The following is a 25,224-nucleotide window of genomic DNA, read 5'->3' as shown; positions in this document are numbered from 1 at the left end:
TTTTTTTTTTTTTTGAGAGAGAGAACACGCTTAAGTGTCCACAGTATCCAAGGAAGTAATGCATTTCAGAAAGGCCCATGTCAGTGTGCTGAGTCCCTTCCTTTTACCTATGACCACCAACCAGCATCGTGGATTTTATTTGTCATGGGGTGAGTTACACAGTTGCTACCGATCTACCTGAATGGTTATGTAAGATAATCATAGTAAAGATAATTATTGATAGTTGATGAAGAGGGAGAGGAGAGGTGAAGAGAGAGAGAGAGAGAGAGAGGACAATGATTTACACTGAGATACTTGAGAACTTGACCACTTTAAAGCATCCTTGGTAACCCCCAACCTACGTGGAAACCTGGGAGACATCTGTATTTGACAAGATCCCAGGTGACTCCTTTATACATGGAAACACTGCTTACCATAGCAGCCTAGGGTAACGACTTTCAGTAACTTTGCTTTTAGCTATGACAATATCTGCCCCCACCCCCAAGTATGTTTAGCAGAGACAGATCTCAGCACAGGGGGCAGGGGGTCTGAGTCTTTTCTGCCCCCTAGTGGCATATCCATCTCCACCAGTTCTTCCAGTCCTCTCTGCTGCTCTGGGGGTGTTATAGGCCTCAATACCCATAGAGCAGAGGTCCTCCTTCATCTCCCCTCTCTCCCTCCTCCCCTCCACTCCTCCCTCCCTCCCTTCCCTCGAATGATGTAGGGTATAGAACACATGGACTCAGGCATGCTAGACAAACATTCTATCAGTGATCCACACCCCAGCATCAAAATTAGATTTGCATCCCCAGGAGTAAATAAATATGTGAACACTCAAATACCTAAGTAAATAGAGCCAGCCAATCAGACACACAAAACGAAGAGTTCAAGTTCAGATTCCAGGATCAGACATGGGGGGGGGGTAAGGTAAGAAAATGAACAGGGAAGGAGGGCCCTTAATATATACAAAATATAAAATAAAGAGACCGAGAAATGGAAGCGAACCCACAGTGAATATCACAGAGAGAACACAGGACAGCAGTTATGTTACATCGGGGTTTTAGCGTGACAACCACGAGATACATGAAAACATCCATGTTTATCATAATTTAAACGCTGCGCGTGTGTATATGTTGCTAGGACTGAACGAACACAGGGCCTCATGCACACGAGGCAAGTGCTTAACCACTGAGCCATCTCCTCAGCCCTTTTTCTGCCTTTTAAATGTGGAGGTAGGCTCTCACTAAGTTGTCCAGGCTAGCCTTGCACTGACTCTAACCCAGGTGATCCTCCTGCCTCAGCCTCTAGAGTAGACGGGACTGTAGGGCTGCGTCTTTAGGCTGCATAGCCACTGTCATTTGAAGATCTGCTTACTCTTACAGGTCGCTCCTCTAGAGAAGAATACTTTCTCAGTAGCTTCAGCATCAAGGGGCCAAATTCCAGTGTCAACTCACCCCAGCTCCCTTCTGGGGAGCTCTCTGGATTAAGATTGCCTGGACTTGAACTCGAGGCTGTCCCATGTAACCCTGGAAAATTACCCTTCATAATTTTCTTTGTGCATGAATTTACTGCTGGCCATGTTCTTGAAGGCATGAGACTGAATCAGTCTGAAGGGAATATGGGTCAGAAGGAGGTGTGAGGGAGACAGGGAAACAGTGAAACAGGGAAACAGCCACTAGGGTGGTGTTGTACCTATTCTAAGGGGACATCCTTGCTGTGCTTCCCAGATGCCCAGTGACTGCATCTTCCTCCTTATTCGACCCCAGGGACCAAGTCTGGGGAGTACATGAGAGAAGCAGAAGAGGAAATGTATAACTGGATATTTGGCCCTTGATTCTGGTTCACACAGTGAGGCCCTTCCAATGGAAGTCAGGAAGTTTGCTCTGTCTCCATCCCTGGCATCGTCTCATCAGGGAGCCCTGTCTTGCTTCCTGTACACTCTGCAGGAAGTGTGTATATGGGGACAGGGGTGTCCGGAGAGCTAGGCATGGGGGACACATACCAGGACAGTGTCACATCTTAAGGTCTGGGGCTCTCAGAAACTGCCAGGTGACAGCATCACCTCTCAGGTCTGTGCTGTTTCCTCCTGTCTGAGTAACCCTGATTGTGGTGGAAGCATCGTAGCCTCCTGCCTTTTGTCCCTACCTCCCCCCCCCCGCCCCCCACAATTCCCACCTCACGAAAACTAAGATCATATACTAGGTTCCAGTAATGGGGTGGTTCTTGGACGTTAAACCAAGTTGTCTATCTGGAGGAGATACTGAGGTAGGTTCTCTGGTGGTGAAGGAGCAAGCATGTCTAATGGAATGAATAGCTTCCCCTCGAAAACACTAACGTACACAGCAACCTTCCTAAATCCGTAAACTCGGCTTTCTATTAGTTTTTGGCCCTAGCTCACACTACGAGGCAGCAAGCTTTGCCCAGGGAAGTAATTTTTGTACATAATATGCTGGGAGACAAATTATGACAATGTGCCACTGTGCCAATGGGGACCCCACCTACAGCATAATCGCTGTGCTTCCCTGGAGAACCCTTCCATCTCAGGGTATGCTGAGACTCCGAGTCCCTCACTTATACAATGGGGTGAGGCACAGTGGCTTTGTACTGTCAGGGCTTAACATTTCAAACGAATTCATGCCATTCTGGGAAGAAGAACTACTGCCTTGTTCAGGCTGTGGTATTCCCATGTCTCAGCTTACCCAGGGGCATTTCAACACACCCGCCGCGGAGACAATTCCTTCTGCCAAAAGAAAGGAAGTTGTAGAGTGGTAGATTCTGTTCTACCTGCCTCCCTCCCCTGCCGACTCTGCCCTCAATGATGTGTTAGCAATGTGCCAATGTTCCCAATAGAAACAACACACAGAGAGAAGAAAAAGCAGCAAGATTCCACGAAGCGTAGAGGGAGTAGCAATTCAATGCGTGTAGCCATGTCTACAAACCCAGGGGCCACAGGAAGAAAGGAGAGTGTAAGGCAGAGGGACAGACACGAGTTAAATGTATGACTTAAGTGTGAAAAGGCATTCCGGTGCTGAGGTCTCAATTAAGCCTCCGATTTTCTGTCAGCAAAGGTAAAAATAATAAGCACCCAGAGTTACATCCTTATTATTATTTTCTAAAAAGATGGAGTGTGAGAGGGAACACAAAGTGATACAAAGAACATTAGCTTTAGTGGTCAACTGGAAAGCTTTCAGGTGTGTGGGCATGTGCGTGTGAGACACACACACACACACACACACACACACACACACACACACACACACACACACANACACACACACACACACACACACACACACACACACACACACACACACACATACAGAGAGAGAGAGAGAGAGAGAGTAGAATAGAATCCAGAAATCAACCTACAGTGTTACTCCTCGGGAACTGTATATTGTGGTGAGTTGTTGTTTTGTGATTTATTATTTATTTATGTCTTTGTGTGACAGGGTCTCTCACTGGGCCCTGGAGCCTACTGATTAGGCTACCCTGTTTGGCCGGGCAGTCCCAGCGATCTGGTTGTCTGCCTCCCCACTTCTGTGATGCTGAGCGCCTTCCATGTGGGTGTTAGGGATCAACCCCAGCTCCTCACGCTTTCTTTCTGACTGAGCCTTCTTCCCAGTCCCCTTCCTGTTGACTTTCTGAGCAGGGCGTATCTTAGCTACCCCTTCCTTCCCTTAGTTCAGGCTATTCCAGAATTCCTGCAGTCTTTCCGGTGGCTCACATGGACTCTCCAGACTGCCCTCCTCCTTTAACCCTGAACCTGCTCCTTTCCCTCAGTTCCTGATTGTCACCCGGGTGCCTTAGTGTCAGTATTTTCAGCAGCAGCTACAAGATTCACGACTTAACCTGTCTGTGGGGTTTGCTCGAGAGATCAGGGCCTTTGTTTGTGGTCTGTCAATGATGCCCACCCACACCTGTGTTCTGTCCCTGGCCCCAGGATTTGTCGTTCCACATCTTCAAAAGGGCATTACCTATTCATCCTCCAATAAAGATGAATTAAATCTTAATGTAAAAAAAAAATCAGCCAGGGAATTGAGAAACTATAGCCCAGGTATATTGATATTTATTGTTTAATTTCCCAAGGATACAGTGTAAAGTCATTAAAGTAATGAATGGCTGACACTGTCCTTGATGGGCTTCTCTCAGATGTCCCCAGCAAGCTCCAGATCTACTGCTGGAAGGTGGTCAATTCCCAGTTGCTTTATCTGGCACCAGGCAGAAGTGTGGATGTCCTAAGATTAAAATAGGGATCAATCTCAGCTCTGGGTGTGGGTCTGACAAACAGGAGCAGAAATTCAAAGGGCCATTGAGCAGCCTGGCTTGTCCTCGTACTCAGTGAGAACATCATTCCTCTTTGACACCATGGTAAGATGAAGAGCTCCGGTAGGTACAGCCAATGCCGTCATCAGCCAAAGGAGGTGTTAATAGTCCTTGCTCAAGGACTTGGCTGATCCCAAGAATTCCACTGCATCTAGCAGGAACCAGATGGCATAGAAAGAAAAGTTTCTGTATGGTTGCTGTCGTCAACTACCTGGACCATTAACAATGTCAGCTTGGCTATGTCAGCTTCTGGGGTGGTGGCACCCTGTATATTCCTGGCTTGGACATCTTAGCTACACCACTGCTAGGTGGTGGGGTGATCATTGTATTGGATGGAATGTTTGTAATGGCCTTCTCTCTGAGACAGTGGAGGAACACCAACCCCAAACAGAAGAAGGATGCGGCTGGTGACACCCTGTCCCACCAGGCAGGAATGGTGTGCTCATGTTCAACTGCTTGGCTGTTCATCCTCCTGAGGGTTGGAATGCTATGCTCTCTGCAGCCTTCCCACTCCCTGTCGCTGAAGGACATGATTCCGTTTATGTAAATGTATTTTAAAATTTGCATTGGACTTGTCAAAAGAATTTTGATATAGCTGATACTATTTCAATGTAGCAGTAAGATGATATGATTCCAGTGGAAGGCCCAAAATACTATTCGCAAACTACTGTATTTGCACTGAGATCTCTCCTTTATAATGAGTGCCAAAAGTGGAAGGAAGGGGGAGTGCACAGACACCGAGGGTGAGTTGGTATTTATTTTCTTGTGCAGACAGTGGGCATCTTATGGGCTATGGCTATGTTTTACTGCAATAAAAGATAGCACATATCACATCTCTCTTTTGCTTTCATTCTTCTGCATATATGCATACACTTTTCACAAATACAAGAAAATTAGGCCTGGAGATGTAGCTAAGGGGTAGAGCACTTGTCTAGTATATGCAAAGGCCCAGATTCCATCCCTGAGACTAGAAAAGAAGAAAAAAGAAAAGGGAAATTAAAAAAAAAAAAAGGAGACACCTTAAATGCAGTACGCATGGCGGTATATAGCTGTCATCCCAGAACTGAGGTGGCTGAGGTGAGTAGTTATGCCACCATGGCCTAGTGGTTAAGAGCACTGGCTGCTCTTCAAGCTAACCTAAGTCCAATTCCCAGAACCCACATGGTGATCAGAACCACCTGCGACTTCAGTTCTGGAAGATCTGGATGCTGTGTACACACAGTACACAGATATTCACAGGAGCAAAACACATCCACATAAAATGTAAAAACATGCAGGAGCTGAGGACACGGATTAGCTAGCAAATTCCTTGCCATGCAAACCCGAGGTCCTGAGTTTGGATCCCATATAAAAAGCCAGGTGTGGTGGTGTGTATTGCTAGTCCCAGCCAGCACTTTGGAGGCAGAGAAAGTGGTCTTAGAACTCACAAGCTGGACAGTTTGGCCGAATAGGTGAGCTGTAAGTTCTGTGAGAGAGACCTTGTCTCAAAAGTGTAAGATGGGAGCCATCAAGGAAGACACCTGATTTTGACCTCTGACCTCCATATGCACACACGTGCATCCACATGCACACACGTGCATCCACATGCACACACGTGCATCCACATGCACACACGTGCATCCACATGCTCATGTGCAGAGACCCATACAAACACGCACACACCCCACTCCTGTAAACACACTCTTTTTTGAAAAAGCACAAGATTTCTTTTTGAAAAGCTTGAAAATAGGAACACCAGGATCAATATTCCCGTGGCAAAGTTGGAAGGCAGCTGCTTCAATTGCTGTGTGTTCCTTCCTTACTATTCTACACCAGCGGCAACAGATGTTTGATTCTGTAATGCCTGTGTAGGGTCCTATTTTACAGAATGAGCGACACAAACAGAGGCCATCCCCAAGAATGAAGATGAAGTATTGGGCCTCGTGGATACAATACAAGGTGAAATAAACTTGTTAACAGCCCATTCAGATGAGTGGATCTCACAGAGCTTTCTTATCCTTCAAGGTCCTTTGTGAAGATAAATTAACTATGTTCTTCTTACATATCCTGCCACCATGTGATGAAAAGAAAAAGGATGCTTTGGGGAAATGGTGGCCCAATACTGGATAAGGAGGAATACAGAGTACAAGTAGAGAGATGGCAATGGAAATAAAGGATGAGGCTGGGAGATGGCCCAACAGGTAAAGTGCTTGCACTGAGACCTGAGTTCAGATCTCCAGTACCTAGTAGTACAACATCTAAATCATAGCATATTGGGTTACTAGTCAGTCAGAACCAGGCACTCACAAAGCTGCCTATGTAGATGAGCCTGTCCTTACAAGGCAGCAGTGTGAAAACATGTGGGAGCTCTTGTGACTCAGCTAGACTTAGACCCAGGGTGTGCAATGGGTGTGCAATGGGTATGCAATGGATGTACAATGGGAGTGCAATGGGGTATGTGATGGGTGTGCAGTGGGTGTGCAGTGGGTACACAATGAGTATGCAGTGGGTATGCAATGAGTGTGCAATGGGCCAATTCACAAGTACCAGCCCAAGATGGTGGTGGGACTCCCATTACTGTCTGCCTCTAAAAACTAACCTTTAACTGACTTGAACTTGAGGTGCCATAAAGAAAAATTTAAGAGGGCTTGCAGGGAGGGGAACTATGTATGCTGTAATAGAGACCTTCACCATCCCCAAGAGGAAACTTCTTATGGGTGGGATCTGTATATGGGACATTGGCCATGGCTTTCCTACAGACCACTGGGCAGAGAAGAGGAAGGTTTTCTTCTACAAGGTCCATAAAGGTCTAGTAGCACAAACTTTCATACTAAAGACCAGACTCCCCACACCCCCTGCCCCCATTTGGTTCAAATCCATTTTTTTTAGAGTATGTCTAAATGCCCAAATTCAGAGTTCAAATTAGGACTCACTCATTTTGGGCATTATATCGGTGGTTTGGCTGTAAGTTATACTTTCTAAATATATTATGGGACTCAGCTGTGTTTTGAAGCCCTGACACAATGATTATATCTCAGCATTTAAAAAACTATTTTCTCATAGGCAAACCCAAAACCAAACAAAAGAGCTTTCCTTAGGATACATATCAAGGATACTAAGACATGAGGGGGTATGATGGCTCAACACCGGTGACTGACACAAGATGCTTAAATCTTCGTTCATCTTTTCTTTGACTATGTTTTGAAAGCAACACAGAGGATGGTGAATAAGCTTGGATACCTGGTTTAAAGTGTGTAGGTGGGTACTATTTAAAATTGATCTCTGCCAGGTGGGACTACAGCTCAGTTGGAAAATCGCTTGCTGCGCCAACATGAAGACTTCTGCTCAAGTTCTCTGGAACCCAACTTAAAAAGTAAAAAAAAAAAAAAAAAGCAGTAACATGTCTAATCATAGCACTGGGGAGGAAAACACACGAGAATCAAAATAAGGTTGAGAGTCATTGAGGAAGACACCTGATACTGACCTCTGGCCTCTACACACATGGACAGGTACCTGTACATTGAACATTTAAACATTATCCCTCCAAATAAGAACATCATCCATTGTGATGTGCTTCTGTGGTACCATAGGGAGAAGATGCTTTCTCAGCATCCCACCGACCGCCCTTTCCTGATAACTATATTATGGTACTACCTCTCAGATAGTAGTCTATATCACTTGTCTCTGAGAAAGAGTCATTCTCGGCTTATGTAGACTGGACAAATTTTCTCTTTAACTCTGTTTCTAGGCCACGGTTTACTCCTGGCTGTTTTTCCTTTTCCTCTAGTTTACCCTCATAGTATTGGTCCCCAAACTTTGCAAGTCTTGATCCGCTGACGTGCCTTTGTATCCATCCATACACATTCTTCAGGAAACATCCCATAGTCCTGTGATCTTTCAGTACCCCACAAGGATGTGCCAGTTCTGAGAGAACAAAAGCTCCGACTTGCACATTTGCCAACTCATGGGTGTAAATTCTTTCTCCATGGACCATCTCAAGTCATTGGTGTATCAAGACTTCTTCAATGATTAGTCTTTATCATCTTGATCATCAATTTGTCGGGCTATAGAGGCAAATAGGAGACACACCTCTAGACATGCAAACTGAGCACTGGCTTTAGCCTCTCTCTCCTTCTGGACTGGCGCAATGTGACCAGCTACCTCACGATCTCCCCACCATGTCTTCTCATCACAATGGGCTTCAGTTCCCTCAACTGTGATCCAGTAGAATGATCTATTCTTAAGCTGTTTTTGTCAGGTATTTTGTAACAGCAATGAGGAAAATAGCCAACATGGTTAACACTGACCAGTGAGAAAAGGATGAATTATGAAGATGAGGAAGAGGAAGAGGAGGGGGAAGGAGAGGAAGAGGTGGAAGGCAGGGGAGAAATGTCCCACACATGTGGTTCATCGACTCCTATATTTGAGAACACTTGCTCATAGCATAGTCTTCTAGATTGTTTCAGGTAGATAAAACAACATTGTTCTCTGGAGCCAATTGAACTGATACAAATTAAAGTGGATTACTGGGCCTGGGCAGATGGCTCAGTGTTTAAGAGGATTTGCTGTGCAAACATGAAGACATGGATTTTCTTTTATCAAGAACCACACATTTGGCCATCCTACCACAAAAATGATTCACCCCAACTCACCCACTTAGTCTCCCTTTCAGGTGAGAACACCACAAAACACAAGAACTATCTAAAGTCATTAAGTTGGGATGGGACCCAGATGATCCATTTTGGTCACCGTACACCTTAGAGATAGAGATATGAGGCATGAGGTAGAGATGGATGGAGTCCTGGGACTCCCTCAAGCCTCTCCGCTAGCTTAGCCCACTTGATAGTTTCCAGGCCAGTAAGAGACCCTGTCTCAAAACCAAAGTAGAGGGCTAGCAAGATGGTTCAGTGGTTAAGTGTGTACTGTCCCTGCTGAAGGCCATAGTTCACTTCCCAGCACCCAGGTAGGGCAGCTAATGCATAACTCCAGATTTAAGGATCCAATGCCTTCTTTTGGCCTCCTCAGACACCTCTATACACAAATACATAACATGCTCTCTCTTGCAAACATGCTCTCTTTCACACACACAGGCATGTGCGCGCGCATAGACATATTTTATTTTCCACTTAAATCTAATCATTAACAAGAAGAGGAAAATGACCTTTCATGCCTTCTGTGAACCACAGAATTGGAGTCCCCGAGAATCCACGATCTTCTTCCCCAGAGAGGCGTATATTTATAGAAGGAGCAAAAGTGTTCTTGGATTGAGGGGGATGGATAATAATACTTGTGGATACGCTGATCTGTCTGAACAGTTCTTGGCTGTCTGCTTTCAATGGTAATAAATATCCACCGAGAGCTGTCTGCTGTATGTGTTTTGGGTAGTGTCTCACACTTCCCTGCATGAATACATTCAAAATATAAGCACCCCACACACGAGAACAGAGATGTTGTTGTATTCTGGATCCCTAAGTTATGCAGCTTAGCAGCTGGGATAATGTAATGGTTTGCAAAATAATAGACTGGCAATATGTCAACCTGGAATAACACATCTGATAATGAATGTTGTGGGTGCCACGAGGTTTAATTTATGCTGTGTTAAAAATACCACTCCAGAAATATCACACCATCTCAGTGTTTCCAAGAAAGAAAGGGAGAGAAAAAAAAAAGACCTTTTCACCTAAAATATTCAAATAATGATAGGAAAAGAGAGTGCTTGCTTGTTTCATCCCCCCTGCCCCCACTGCAATAAAATCATCAAATTTATACCACTCTATGAAAGGCATTTAGTTTAAACCACTATGTTCCACTTAGAGGTGTCTGGTGTGCTCATAGAGACCTGAATACTTAAGAAAGAACATCCATTTCCTTGGTTTGTGTAAACATGTGAGAGTTAACATTTTTTTCACCAGCAACAATGGGACTTCCAGGAAGTCAGCTTGGGAATTAAGGCTGTTCCTATTTATGATTTGCTTCTGATCCTCTTCCAAAGTCCTCTCATTGAGGGGCGTTAATGATAGAACTCCCAGATTTCATTCATTTTCATAGCCATGGAATAGTTTATTACAATTTTTATTATGTCCTATTTATTTATTTACTCCCCAGCACAAAGACAAAAGCAAAACATGGGCTCTTTCTGAGGATGGAGCTCAGGTCTTTGTGCTTTGCCAAATGGAGCTATCTCTCTTGCCCCAATTTTATGTCTTACAGCAGCCTGAGTTAGATTAGGCCAATGACCCTCAATTTTAGGAAGAGCAGGATGGCTTCTTGGATCAGTGTTGGGCATGGCTGGTTGCCTTGACTGATTTCACCTGGAATCCTCATTCTGCTGCTAAATGGATAAATAATCTGAGGTCAGCTATTTCTAATATTTCTGTTATGAATCAGGTTTCTTGTTCTCAAGGAGCATCTCATCCCACAGAAATGGCAGCTTGGATGCAGGTGATCTGTGTCACTACAAGAGAAGTGTGCTTTTGTCTACTTGGGCTGGAGATGTGTCACCTGGAAAGGCATGAAGCAAAAGGGTGGGACTAGGAAGTCAGGGGTGGGAAGAAGAGGCAGCAAGTGCCAGGTTAATGAAGGAATGTTCAAAGGCTTTGAAGCAGCAGAGATGATGGTACTGCTTTAAAAGTAGTAGGGATGTGTTTATATGTGGTTGGCGTATAGTCTAAGTGGGGTAAGGTAAGAAGAAGTGAGAGTGGATACCATAGCAGGGTCCTGGTTACAACCTGCTATTGGTACTTGTCCTGAGGCACAGAACAACTGAAATTCTTTATGTATACAAGAGATATAATTGCCCCAATCTAATTGAAATGACTACAAAGAAGGTATGAATGGACCAAATTGGTGCCAGACTAGCGACTTTGCGAAGGCTGTATGCAGGCACAAGATGATAGTGGTCTTAATCTGGCAGTTGGGAGGAGCTGCAAGATGAGGGAGAGATAGCAAAACCAGAAATGGGACCACACATGGCAGTTGTTCAAGGGAGACAGAGGAGATGGCGAGGACCTGAGGATCCCTAGGTTCTGGTTTGGGCACAGTCACATGCCCCATATCAATGTATCTGTCAATTACAGACCCACATACAATGCTCCGTAAGATCATGAGGGAGTTTACCATTTTCCTAAAGCTAGTGAAGCTGTCGCTATCATAAGGCCACAGTGCGTCAGGTTGTCTTCCTATTCATTGGATTCTCCTGCCAACAACCCTAGCTTGCTTCCAGTCATATTGAAGTCTAGCACTGATTATTACACATAGTACATGACACTAAAAAGTGCCTATGAATGGCCACACTACCAGGTTAGTGTTACCTTTTATCAATATCTTAGATTGAAATCATTCTAGTGATCAAAATTCCATAATAGGTGGGAGAATAATTTCTCATGATATGCTAACAACATGTCTCAGATTTATCTCTTTCTGCCATAACATTATGTTTTATCATGTTTGATTTAATATTGCATATTTCATGTGTTATGACTTTAGGAGTAAGAGAATGTAGTGTGCATGCTTGCGTGTACCATATAGTTTCGGCCTACAGTAGGCTAAGCTGTCTAGGTTTGTGTACAGACACTCTATGATGTTGATATACATGAAGAGGCCCTGGTTCTGCATTCCTAAGAGCATGTGTCCATATTTACTGGTGCTAGATTATACTCAGCTCACGCTAGGGAGCAGGCTTGTGGGGTGTGTGTGCGTGTGTGTGTGTGTGTGTGTGTGTGTGTGTGTGTAGGATACTGAATTTCACTTTGGACACATTAGATTCAAACTGTGAAGACCATCAAGAGAACAGAGGTGCCCAGTGCATTCTGGGTCTGTGGATATAGGTGTTAGAGAGTAAGCCAAAAGGGGATCAAGCATTGTGTCCTTACAGTTGGGAAATCAGAACACAAAATCTGACATGATGTCCGTGCATGAAGAGTTCAAAGGTATCAAAGATCAAATCTCAGGGTGGGAAAAGCGCAGACAGTATCCAGCCTCTGTCGGAAAAGCAGAGAACTGAGACAGAGGCAGCCATCTTGCCAAGTGGCATTCTGCAAAGTTCTACCCTCAATTTCAAATCACAAACCCAGACCACCAGAGGCACACCGCATGAGAGGTCCACTCACTTCATGTCTCCTTGGGTGCCAACCGAGCACCCTTAGAAGGGAGAGAGCACGGAGGGGTCCCTGAGTTCAAGAAGGCTGAGTGATCTGATGCCTGTATGCACAGAACCTGGAGCACCCTGTCTCCATGGATGATACATGAAGTTGGGAGTCCAAGGGAAGTCATCACCAGAGAAAAGCAAAGGGAAACAAAACAAAACTTGCTTTGGCTTTCTCAGGAGCTCTCTTGGCAATTTGTGAACCAGTTTCTGGTTCACACATGCATGCACACACATACACATACACACATGCATGCACACACACATACACATGTGCAGACACGCACACATACATATATACACACATACACACATGCACACACATACACACATGCACGCACACACACATACACACACGCAGACACGCACACATACATATATACACACATACACACATGCACACACATACACATAGACACATGCATGCACACACACATATACACACATACACATACAGACATACATATACATACACATACACACATGCATACACATACACACACATACACACACACACACATACACACACACACAATCTGAGGCACTTTGTCAAAGTCACAAATTACTGGTGAAACTACTAGTTCTTGGTATGATTTCAAAATCCTGCTCTGTTCACCCCTCCTTGCCACTCTCTGTGACACCCAGCCCATCTTCAATACTTATTCGTGTCTTAATCTTAGCACACAGTCATTGACTTATAACTGCTTTATTTCAGTCTTGCATGATCAGTCTCACTCAGTCTGTTAAACACATTACCTTGGGTTTCCTCTACCTTTTCTGTTTGGGTAACTGATGTGCTCATGGTAGTTTGTGAAAAAAGTATGGGCAAATGTCCTGAGACAGGAAAGCGTTCACTGTCCAAGGACAAGGGCCTGAGTTTGATCCTCAGAATACGCATACACACACACACACACACACACACACACACACACACACACACTTATAATCCCGTGTTGGAGATGTAGGCAACCCTGAGACCAACCTAACGGGTAAGCTCTAAGCAGCAGTGGCAGGCAGAGACCGTCTAATCACAGGCAAATCAAAATCACACAAACCCAAAACAAGCTGGCACACCAGGAATGACACTTCATGAATATCTCTGGCCTCCATGTGCAGACACACACAAAAGAGACATGTACACATGTGTGTATTATAATTGCTTTGAAATCATGTTCTTGGTCCACATGCCTCACATTTAAGTGTGTCTTTTATGTGCGGTCCTGGCGATGAGCTGATGACAATTCTGTTCAGAGCTAGGTGCCACAACACAGGGCCGCCCGCCAGAGAGCAGAGGTCACAAGGCATTCTGTAATGGCAAGGACAGGCAACATTCAGTTCCAAGACTGAGGTTTTATCCTGTACTGGGTCGGTGGGTCTGAACAGAAAACGATGTCTTCTGTACCTAGCTTCCTTGTTTATGCTGCAAGAGGGGAAAAGGCTGCATGTTCCATGTTTCATTAGCAGCTCAGGATGGAAGAGAGACAATAGACCTGGAGTAAGGGCCTTCTGGAAAATTGAAGCCGTTAAGCCTTCCCAGACAGTCATGGTGGCCCAGATGTTGGGCACGCTCTCCACTGTTACAAGGGCTAGATGCTGGAGTCCCGGGGAAGAAGGAGCAGCCTTCATGGTCTGGAGCTATTTATCTCCCAAATGCCCTCCTTTTATATAAATATATGGCTGCCATTCTGAGAGGTGTCCCGGAAGCACCACAGTGTTAAACGCCCAATTGGACCTGTCAGGCTGTCGTGTATTTCAATTAGCGTCCACTCCATTGTCCTGGTGGGGGAAGGCAGCGGGTCCATCTGGAATGCCCAAACTCCAAGGAAGCACAGACTGCTTTGAAGGGTCCAGGGCGCTTAGACCCATCCCTTAAGGCCATGAACCATGGCCTACACTCAAGGGCAGAAATTAGCTACGTATGATTCAAATATAATACTGTGCTTATAAATACACACGGCAACAGACAGATGGTAGGTAAGACTTGGATTGCCGTATGGTTGATTTGCCTTACAATGGAGAACAGTAAAAGACCAAGTGCTAAAGTGTCCACATCTGTATTTATGCAAATCTATATTTAAATATTAAGCACTGGTCAGAGATTTGAATGATACAGAGAGAGGTCACGAGGTAGCTAGACTTTTTGTTTGTTTCTGCATGAAGCAGCATTAATACTCTTCTTTAGATTGCCATGTTGCCAAGCCCTGAGAGACGTGATTTATATATACCTCAGTAATAAAACATATCACGCACAATTAGTGACCACAGAGGAAAGGGGTTTCACCAGAACTGAGAAATCACGTTTCACATGCACTTGAGCTGGGAGTTCTGGCTTCACCTGTGATCCTAGCACTTGGAAGGCTGACACAGGAGGATTGCCGTGAGTTGGAGGGATGCTTGGATGGTTCAGTGAGTTCCACAGAGCGAGACAGTGTTTCAAAGCAGAGAAACAGACAAACAAAAGAAGCGACCTATAAACACGTGGGCTCTTTTATTCCTGTGCTTCAAAGCTGCAAAAGTAAGCACACAGTAGGTGCTGCACACAGTAGGCACTTACTACCCATTAGGTGGGGTAAATAGTACTGAGCACAGGAATATGTCTCAAAACTGAACTGAAGACCTACCTATGTACAACCAGAATGGGCAATGTCCTTTGGAAAAAAAAGTTCAAATAGAAAAAAATTATAGCTATTAGAGCCAGCAACTCAATTCTGCCTGTATATTCTAGATGGTCCCCATATGTGGAAACCTTTAATTAGGTTTTCTTTAAATTAAAAGGCCCTTAACTAGTAAGTAGGCTGGCCAGAACAAGCCATTTGAATTAAGGTTTGTTCCTGTCCCAGAGCTGGGTCATGTTATTCATTGGCCTCACTCTTGGGCTGGGTTTGGCCTGTGCTTGATCTAACACGTGGATGTAGACATCCGGCTCATGGAAGGGCTTGTGGCGACTCCAGCAGGGAATCTGGGGGCTCCTAAGCCACACAGAATAAACCATGGAGGTGTAAGCCGCATCTCCACATGTTGAGCCGACCTCCTCTGGACATCTCGCCCACTTTGCATAACCACAGCCACCCTCAAAAGGCTATTCCTTCCTACAGATGAAACCAATCGTTATTACTTTATAGGTTCTTCTCTGCCAGAGGCTACCGTGCAGGGCAGGGCATATGCTTTCAGGAAATTAACAGTCTCTTCTGCTGAAAGCGGTAGTAGTGTGAAAAAACGGAGCCCAAAGCAGAGCAGTATCTCGGAAACAACAACAAAAACTGGTAAGGATGAGCAGGATCCTTTTAAACAACCGGCTTGGTAACTGACACCAGCAAGGCTCCCCAGCCCCTTGACGCCCCCTTTGCCTTCTTTTTCACCCAGCAAAGAAAACTGGGTGCTGTTTCAGTGAGCACAGGCGCAGTCGGCTCTAAGCCCTGACACACTTCTTAACAAGCTCCACGGGGACAGACAGCTCTCTCTACCTTCCCGTTTCATCTTTCCTCTGACATCTGCGACTGACAGACATTTCCATTTCAGAATTCTCAACCTTATTTGTTCAGGAGAGGAAAAGAGGGAGAGAGGGAGAGAGGGAGAGAGGGAGGGAGGGAGGGAGGGAGAGAGAGAGAGAGAGAGAGAGAGAGAGAGAGAGAGAGATTACCATATAGAAAATAGAATCATATCTGCAGCCGCAGTAAACTCCCCTACTGCTCAGGAAAAAACATCAGTAGCAGTCTAACGGAGCACAATGAAACCAGCATCTCCAGTCTGTAGCAACTGCTCAATGAAAACAGCTGGCTACAGCCACGTAGCTTACCCTCTCCACGCTGCGCCTTCTCAGAGATCCATAAGGTATTTTCAGAAGTCTCTGAGGTCTGTTTGGAGTCACTGCAGTCTGAACTACCATGGTGTGGAGCTGGGAGTGAGCGTGTGTGTGTGTGTGTGTGTGTGTGTGTGTGTGTGTGTGGTGTGTGTGTGCGCGTGTGCGTGTTTTGCTAGTAGCAAAGAGAGCGGAGCTAGTGTCCTTCTCAGAGCTAAACTGTGGTCTTCTGGAGAGGTTTCCCAAACATCGAAAAGCTGAAAGCGGTTTTTCTGCCCAGTGAATCACGATGTGGTTGGTCAGGAGGTGGGGGATGGGAAGAAAGGAAAACAGCCCAAGTTCTCCAACTTCAGCCTTGTGAAGCAGCAGCAGCAGCAGTGGCAGCAGCGGCACCTTCAGCTTCCTTCTGGCTGTCCCTGCAGCTCTGGCTCAGCGTGACCTGCTGCCCCAGGAGTGGGTACGTAGGGCTTGTGAGGAGAGTGATCCAGAAATGTCAACTTGGCTTCTCCAGGCTACGGATGGCAACCAGGTCAGTTGTCTCATCAAGGGAGTATCGGACGCATTATCCACTCCACCACGTGATGCCCAAGCCCCCTCGGCTGTACAGTAGGTCACGTGCTTACCTTAAAAGGACTAAGTGGAATCTCCCCTACATCTGCAGCAGAGATTAATTCAAAACCCTGCATTCTGATTTCATTCTCTTCTAAACATTAAAAAAATATTTGAAGACTAGGAACAATACACAGGAGGATTGAGGGTCTCTTTGAATTCATAAATTACCTCTATGAAACTAAACATCAGACATGAATGTTTTTTCCCACCAGTGCCTCCAACAGAAAATAAATATATGCATCAAATTAATTATATGAATGCAGCCCACAGTGGGGGTTGTGGGGGGAGAAAGAAAACTATCTTTTCTACCTTTGTATCCATGGTTCAGATGAATCAGACCAAAGTTGTTATGTGTGCCACCACCTTGTGCAAATGTGCTTAGAATACTTTTTTTTTTTGTTTAAAACTTTTACATTATTTATTTATTTTGTGTGCCTGTGTTCTTGGGGGTGTCGGCTTGGGGAACTCCCCAGTATGGTCAGAGGACAACACTCGGGAATCAGTTTTCTCCTTCTAGCAGTTAGTCTGGGGGACCAAACACAAATCTTCAGGTTTGGTGGCAAGTGCCCTCACCTGCTGAGATGTCACATTTGCCCTAGGCTATTTGGGTTTTATGCCTGCCATCGAGCAGGACTAAGTCACATGTGGTTTCACAAAGTTTTGAAGACTCAAGCACAGCTTCATCTACATCTGCCACATCTGCTGACTCTTTTCTGATTAAGGTGGCATTCCAACAGGTGGTTCAGGTAGGCTATAGTTTTAACACTCTATGGCATTTGTAATGGCTACATCGACAGTTAACCCCCACCCCCACCCCATCCCTATCAATTCACCTCCTCAAATCAGCTTACTTCCATGGCAGAGAAAAGTTACAAGTAACGGAATTTTTGTTTGCTTCTCTTGAGAAAGAGAAAAAAATTCTACACACACACACACACATACACACACACCCATACACATACACATAAACTCATACACACACATACACACTCACATTCACACACACACACACTCACTCATACATATACACATAAACTCATACACACATACACACTCATATTCACACACACACTCATACACACACACACACACACACACACACACACACACACACACACACACGTCTGTCCTGGTTTTCATGAAGCGACGACGGTCACTTCCTCTGAGGGGATCCCAGGCTTAGCCTGGCGTTGCTCACATGCTTTCTTTATTCTCCCCAAACCAGAGCTCAGTTTATTTAGAGTGATGGAAAAGAAAGTTCTGTTTATTCAGACCAACCTAGGAAATGGGGGTGGGCGGGAAGGGAAGAGAGGTTTTATGCCGTTAAGGAGTGAATCAGAGCAGAGAGACCTGGAGGGCTGGGCCACTGGGATGCATGCTGTGGTGCTGGGCTGGAGTGGTGGGCAGGGTCCTCCCACGCACACACACTCTAAGAGGCGGTTAAAGAAAGCAACAGGCCCACGTGGGAAAGTCCGAGCGTACAACAATCAGGCTTTGTTTATAATTGGTTCCATGTGTGCAGTTGGGGCGAGCAGAGGGTGAGCGAGAGGGGAGAGGCTGGGGGAGAAGGAGCCCCTTGGATATCTTTGGAGAGAGGTTTCAGGTTACATGTCATTTGTCCCCTTGCTTCTTCCTGCCTGCGCTGCCCAGTTTCAAAGTAGACAGGCGCGTAGACTACATCTGCACCGATACTCAGACATTCACCCCAGTCTGTAGGGTCTCTTGACTTTCCAGAATCACATTGGAAGGTGTCACAGCTTTGAACAAAGGATGAATGCAAACACTGATATGTCCAGAGTTTCACGGTTGTGTCCTTCCAGCTCGTGCTGAGAGAATACAGTACATGACTGCCTCTCCTGTGACCCCGGCCCCAGCAAAGCCCTCGAGAGCTGAATTTATTTATATTTCAGTAAATGCAACTTCCTGTTTCCCAGGGGTATTAGTGGGGGTTTCACTGAAAAACTAGAGGCTCTGGTGGTATAGTTCAGACTGTAAGGGACACTTTGATGAACTGAGTGCAAATAAAACAGAAGCACATGTGTTCAATTATGGTTAAATACGTATAGAAGAGAATGTTAATGGAAATCAAAATAACCCTGAGCCAGACTCCCCACGCATTGAGGTCCAGCACATTCTGCCCCTTCCCCAGTGTGGCGGGGGCACAGTCATGCTTTCTATAAGTAGAAAAGTTTCCTCCCACTAAGGAAGCTCTCCTCAGCCCCTGGAGAATAAATGTCCAGCTCTTCCTTATGACTGCAAGGTTCTGAGTAGTCAGTTTGCCCAGAAGTATCTGGTAGTCTATCCATAGAATTCGGAGACCCTTGCATTTCAGGTTCCCTATGGAATCTACAGCGTTATGATCCGTTACTTATTTTCATTATTAGAACACAAGCATGTTTCCCAGGAGGGGACAGCCACTCTTACTGGTATGACCACTTGATGGGAGGAGACTGGATGGATGCTTACTTAGGGACCAGACAGTGGGCTGGGAGGTTTCCAAAGGCTACCCTCAGTGAACCAAATGGCTTCCATTGCTTCTGTTTAACAGGTGAAGAAACAGCCTTACTGTTTGAGTAAGGTGAGCAGAGTCTACGGATGGGCAGGTCAGAACTCAGTTGTAAACCAAAGTAACTTTGTGTAACTGCGGGGTCCAACTTGGCCTATTCCATGGTCACCCATCACAGGGCATCCAGCAGTTTCCGAGTCTAGAAAGGAGATCCTCTTAATGGCCTTACAGAAGCTGCATGCTTACAGACTGGTGAGATGGGTGGTTTCAAGGCTTACAGAGGAGCAGATGCTGCATGCTTACAGGACTGGTGAGATGGGCGGTTTCACAGTCTCTGGATCTACTGCCAACATGTCACACAGGCTTGACTCTAGTACACAGACAGTCCAAAAGAGCTGGAGATGGGGCAGTGAGACCCTCTGAGGGACTCAAAGAGGGGTTGAGAAAGAAGTGCTCAGAGACGGGTCAGGGCCTTGTGGATTCCAAGACAGGTTCCACGTAAGGCACTGATGGAGCCAAGGGGTTGGGGTGGGTGGGGACAAAGATGAGTGGCAGCCTCCAGTTTTACACAGTCCTCTGCCAGCCAAGTGACAGGGAGAGGATAAAGAGCCACACAGCAGGGACAAGGGCAGAATGGAAAAGACTCTGTGAATCAGTGGGTTCAGGACCAGTGTCCACAATGTACCTAAGAGTTGACTGGGAAGTGAGGGAGGCTGAGCAAGGATTGGACAAAGAGGAAGGATCGGGAACAGATTTATCTCAGAGACTGCGGGTCTTCAGTAGGACACAGCCACTCTAGGTCATGAACATCGGGGAACAGTCTAGAGGACCCTGGACAGCTAGGAAAGACGCCACAGGCTAGGTGTCAGTGAGTGTGGTGGGGCTGGAGTAGTGGGGGGCATCCTCAGCCCTTCAGCTCCTCAGCTGCTCCTCAGCCCTTCAGCTCCTCACACTGCTCGGCTTAACACTCAAGGAGCAGAGCGCTCACGCGGAGGGAGGGTTTGTTTGTTTATTTGGAACATTTCCTTCCAGTCCAGAGAAAAACATTTACATGAAAGTCTGGGGTGAAGCTGTTGAGGAATGAAGTGAACTGCATTGTAGGAAAATCAATGTTTTCCATGTGCCAAAGCAAGGCGCATCAAATCTAAGCTGTATTATAGGTCACTGACAGGAGAGCGTGAAAGATGGCATGGGGGGGTGACGTGATGCTGGCGGCTCCACAACAGATCAGAAATTAGGAAGTAGAGACTGGACAGGAGGTGAGGCCTGGTTATAACCCTCAAGGGCACTTTCTCCAGCTAGGCTCCACATCTTAAAGGTTCTTTTGACTCCCAAGACAGCAACCTTAGCAGGGGAGCAAATGCTCTAAGTCCTCTGAGGGCCTTTTCTCACATAAGCCCTAACAATTTCATTGCTGTTCACCAAAGTGAAACACCCTCACTGTGAGGGATGAAGGACAGTAGACAAAGCTCAGAATAGACATGGCGCCCTCAGCTGTGGTGAATCCTTGGTACACTGTGCACAATATTAAAAGAGAATTTTTCTCAGTGTTTTGAGATCTTGGGACAACAGCTAGTTTAGCCACTGTTACTTCAGGCTTGTTTATTGCCCTGGAGGGACAGGCAGGGTTGGAAAGGGAGCATCCAAGGGCCAGGTTTGAAACTGTAAGTTGGCCTCATCTTCTAGGCTATTCAAGGCCGAGAAAAGAGAAAGAGCAGGGGAAAGCCCTGCATGGTAGCACATGCATGTAATTGCAGTAGAGGAGACGGAAGCAAAAGGATAATGCGTTCCAGGCCAGCCTGAGGTACATAGTGAAGCACTGGGGTTGACCCAGGGAGCTGACTTGTGTGGCAGTGGCCCACTAATGAACAGAATGAAGAGAACACGGGAGGCCCTGAGTGAGGTCGTAGGTTTGCTGTGATCTGCCTGAGACTGGGTCTCGGGGTATCCTAGGTGCTCTGGTACAGTATGTAGGGAGGGTTCAAACAAACAAACCAACCAGGTGGAAAAGGCAGGAGCATGGCTCCAGGCTGAGAGTGACACCATGGGTGACCAACTGAAAGAAAGACGTTGGTGGTATTGGTGACCAAGGGAAGCATTCCCAGCTTCAGGAATAGGGAGAAAAGGCAGGGTCTTTAAACAGTCCTCATGGGATCTGCGATGACCAAGTTGGGATTAAACACTGAACAGTTCCAGAGAACCAGTGGCAGCCAGGACCTTGCTAAGCAGGCAATGCGACTTGTGCTGGTTTTCCTTGTAGCGGCCTCATTCCTGTCTGGGCTGGAGGGCTAAGGGAGATGCGCCACTGTGGGGTGAGAGGGAAGGGGCACAAACATGTCCCATTTCTACCCACCTTTATCTGAGCTGGGGTGGAGAAGCTGTAGCTGGGGGAGAAGCTTGGGTTTTAATTGTTGCCATGTGGAATGAGGAAGCGATCAAAGGACAGAGTCACATGGGAGAAAAAAAAAAAAATTTCAACATGTCCAGGAAGTCCCTAGAGTCTGAAGGGGAGTTCTGGGAGAGAAGTCCCGTGTTCCTCTCGCACCCCAGCCTCATTCTTGTTCCTTCCAAACTTAGCCCACTCAGACGGCCCCTGCCTTGTCTTCTCAGTACACACTGCCGAGTGGACATAGACTGTTAAGGATTCCATAAGTGAGGTCAAAGGTTAAAGTAGCCCTCAAACAGGACCAAGACATCAAACAACACTTCTGTCACCAGACCTCACCTGCCTGGGACTGTGGGAAGTTCCCCGGGTCAGTGTAGGGCACTGAGTTTCTCTTGGTTTTAATTGAGGCTTATTCTTACACATCACACGATTCAAAGTGTCTGTCTTTGACCGAGCTCATCCCCCTGTGTCATGTGGAAGATGCTACAGGAAGAATTGCAGTTGGTTTGGGAGGACCAAGGAAGGAAGAGATAAAACTTCCTTCCTCGGTCCCATCCCCCTTTACCTTCTCTTTCTCCTTCCCCTCCACTGCCACACCTCCCCGCCCACCCTTCTGTCTCTTCCTTTACTGGTTGGCTGGGGTGGATCTGCCCAGGTTGACTCCGATGATTGCCAGTGCTGAGGCAGTGTGGTGCTCAAGGCTGAGTCAGCTCGATTCTGAGATGACGTTGTCTTGCAAACTACACCCATGTCTATGATAATGGACCCTGGCCCTGCCCACACCTCACTTAATATCTCTTCTCATTGCTTGTATTTCCTCCCTTACCTCACTGACTGATGAAGTAGCACAGCCCCTTTCGGTGGCACATCCTACTGCAGGGACCATTCTAGATGTTGATACATTTAGTTCTCGAAATGTCTTATCGAATGGGAACTCGTGTTTCCCTGGATGAAGATGAAGCAGTGGGGGCACAGAGAGCCAGACGTCACTTGCCCACAGTCACACTATAAGGGGCTCCCTAACCACTAGGCCACTGCTGTGTCTCATGCACTGGTTACATTTTCCTGTGGGCCCGGGCATCACAATAGCCTTTGTGGACTTCACTGTCCATCTTCCCGCCTCCCTGATGCTTCATTCCAAGGGGTTCATTAAAGGCTGCCCCACTGGGACACCTATCCAAGTAGTAAAGAAATGTCTTCTTAGCCTTTAGAACACTCAGTGTTTGGTAGGTTTAGTAGGCAAATTAATTCACCCTTGAGGCTCCTGATTCAACCAACTCAAAGACCTCACCTTCCTTCAGGCCCCAGAGGAAGATGCAGTATGTGCCACAGGGAAACCTCGAGATAATTAGGTGTCATGAAACTTCCTGAGATCTTTAAAGCAATGGTCACACTGTAGAGATTGTAGAAAATATTAATGCCTGATGTGGTGGGGACACCAGTATTCTCTCTGAGCATGCCTGGATCACCAAACAAAAGACCGTTGACCTGCTGGTAGCATGGCTTAAGTTTTCACTCATGAGGTCTTGCCCACAAGCAGCAGCAGTGTGTGTGTGCATGTGTGCATGCCCTTGCTTATGTGAAGGCGTATGGATGTGCATGTTATGTGAAAGTGCACATTTGTGTATATTAGTGCATGTATGTGCATGCATATGGAGGCCAGAGGACAAGCGCATCTGTCATTTCTCAGCTGTCATATATCTTTTATTTTTGATAGTCTCCCATTGGCCTGAAAATTGCAAGTGGGTTGGCTGGCTGGCCAGAGAGCTCCAGGCCACTGTCTGTTTCCATCTCCCAGTGCGTGGATTACAAGTGCATATCACCAGGCTTGGCTTTGGTTCATGTGGGTTCTTGGGATGGAACTCAAGTCTTCATGCATGCAAAGCAAACATTTTTATTGACTGAGCTGTTTCTCTAGTCCAGCAGGAGGATTTCACTCTTTTGTATGAAAGCTCTTCACTCCTTGCCTTAATATGCTTGGTCCTCATCAGCACCTTACTTGCCCTTGGCTGCTTGAGGCCACTCCAGACACTCAGAGGCTGCAGCATGAGCTGATGGCCATTCTGCATGGTGGGAATAGCTTATTGCATATGCTGTGAAGAATGATGTCATGTCTTAGTCCCAGGGAATCAATACTATTGCCAGGATGCCTCTGTGATTAAGCAGGTAATAAGTTGACCTGTGGGGCTGGCTCTGTGGATGGGCTTCAAGATCATTTTGCAAAGCCCTTTTTCATGTTCTGTCAGCTGTAGATAGATTTTGATAACTAGCATCGATCCGCCATGTTTATGAAGTGCACTTTGCACAGGGTAAACTGTGTAATTACATCTGGAATGGCAAAATAAATAATGCCCTTATCTGTGGTATTGACTTCCCAGAATTAGCTGGATATGTATGGTGTACTTCTAAGCAGAGCCAGTACACGTTGACTTTTGATTTTCAATAGGCTTGGATCTCTCCCGTCAGGCATCTGAGATACTTAGCTAAGTGCTGGGTGGCTAATGACCAACTCTTAAACCTGTTTCTCATTTCTATACTTCCTTTCTTGTTTTTTTTTCCAGACAGAGAACTTGAACATACAATTTTCCTCTACAGAATGGATCCCTATAGTTGAAGGAACCCTTCCAGCCCTGCAGAGGAGAGTGGGGCCTTTCCTTGACAGTGTCTGAGTCTTCTCTCTCCAGTACTCAGGGAACATGGGCATTACTACCAAAGGCAACTGCTAGCCTTCACCCTGAGTCTCATGTTTTCCCAATGAGATGGGACAAAGCAACTTAAATTTGTCAGAATGACTGGCATCTCCTAACCTCATGCCGTGGGAATATGGTTTATTTTGAGTGAACACCCACTAACCCGTACATCAAAATGTCAAAGGGCTTCCCAGTACAAGTTCATAGCCAGAACGGGTAAAATACCTTCAATGGAGCAATTCTTAGAGGCAAATGATGATGAATAGAGGATTCTGTTACTGTTTTCATGGCCTACCCCACTCTGTTTGCATTTTAAGCCTCTACAACAGAGAGAAAAGTTGTGAAAATTGCTTGAGATACTGAGTCACATGGTGAGAACAAGGGTGGTAAGATGTGACACCAAGGGGCTGGACAGATGGCTTGTGGGGAGGGAGGAGCACTTGTTATGCAAGCATGAGCAGTGGAGACAGGTGAATCCTCCCTTGTTTTCTGAACATCTAGCCTCACCCACAGAGTAAAAAAATCAACAGAGACCTGCTTTAAAGAGTATGGAAGGTGAGCAACAATACTCAATGTTGGCTTCTGACTTCTACATATTTGCTGTGGCATGTGTGGGCCTGTACACACACACACACACACACACACACACACACACACACACACACAATCACCTGCATACTATAGAACAGTATATTTTGGACCTCTGTGCTGGCTAGTTTTATGGCAACTTAACACAAGCTAGAGTCATTTTGGAAAGGGGAAACCTCAACTGAGACATCGCCTCCACCAGACTAGCTTGTGAACGAT

General features: G+C 46.0%; 1 protein-coding gene and 1 long non-coding RNA gene across 3 annotated transcripts in view; one reads left to right on the top strand and one right to left on the bottom strand.

Annotated features, from left to right (window-relative positions):
- Frmd4a (FERM domain containing 4A) overlaps positions 1 to 16,572 on the bottom strand; it is a 307,939-nt gene extending 291,367 nt beyond the window's left edge. The window contains exon 1 of one of the 2 annotated variants that reach the window (XM_021215326.2): positions 16,221 to 16,572. In XM_021215326.2, coding sequence (XP_021070985.1) covers positions 16,221 to 16,310 — 90 coding nt within the window. In that variant the 5' untranslated portion in view covers positions 16,311 to 16,572. The remainder of the gene's footprint in view (positions 1 to 16,220) is intronic. The other variant, XM_029547334.1, reaches the window with a different exon arrangement.
- On the top strand, positions 16,124 to 24,933 carry LOC110333656. Its single transcript, XR_002381099.1, has 5 exons — positions 16,124 to 16,255; positions 16,623 to 16,752; positions 19,240 to 19,413; positions 23,719 to 23,893; positions 24,289 to 24,933. It is a non-coding gene; the product is annotated as an uncharacterized LOC110333656 (long non-coding RNA).
- Positions 24,934 to 25,224: the final 291 nt, after the last annotated feature.

This window comes from Mus pahari, chromosome 16 (genome assembly GCF_900095145.1).
Source record: "Mus pahari chromosome 16, PAHARI_EIJ_v1.1, whole genome shotgun sequence".
NCBI classification, from domain to species: Eukaryota; Metazoa; Chordata; class Mammalia; order Rodentia; family Muridae; genus Mus; species Mus pahari.
The sequence above is the reverse complement of the archived record's forward strand: the minus strand, read 5'-3'. Positions and strand labels throughout refer to the sequence as shown.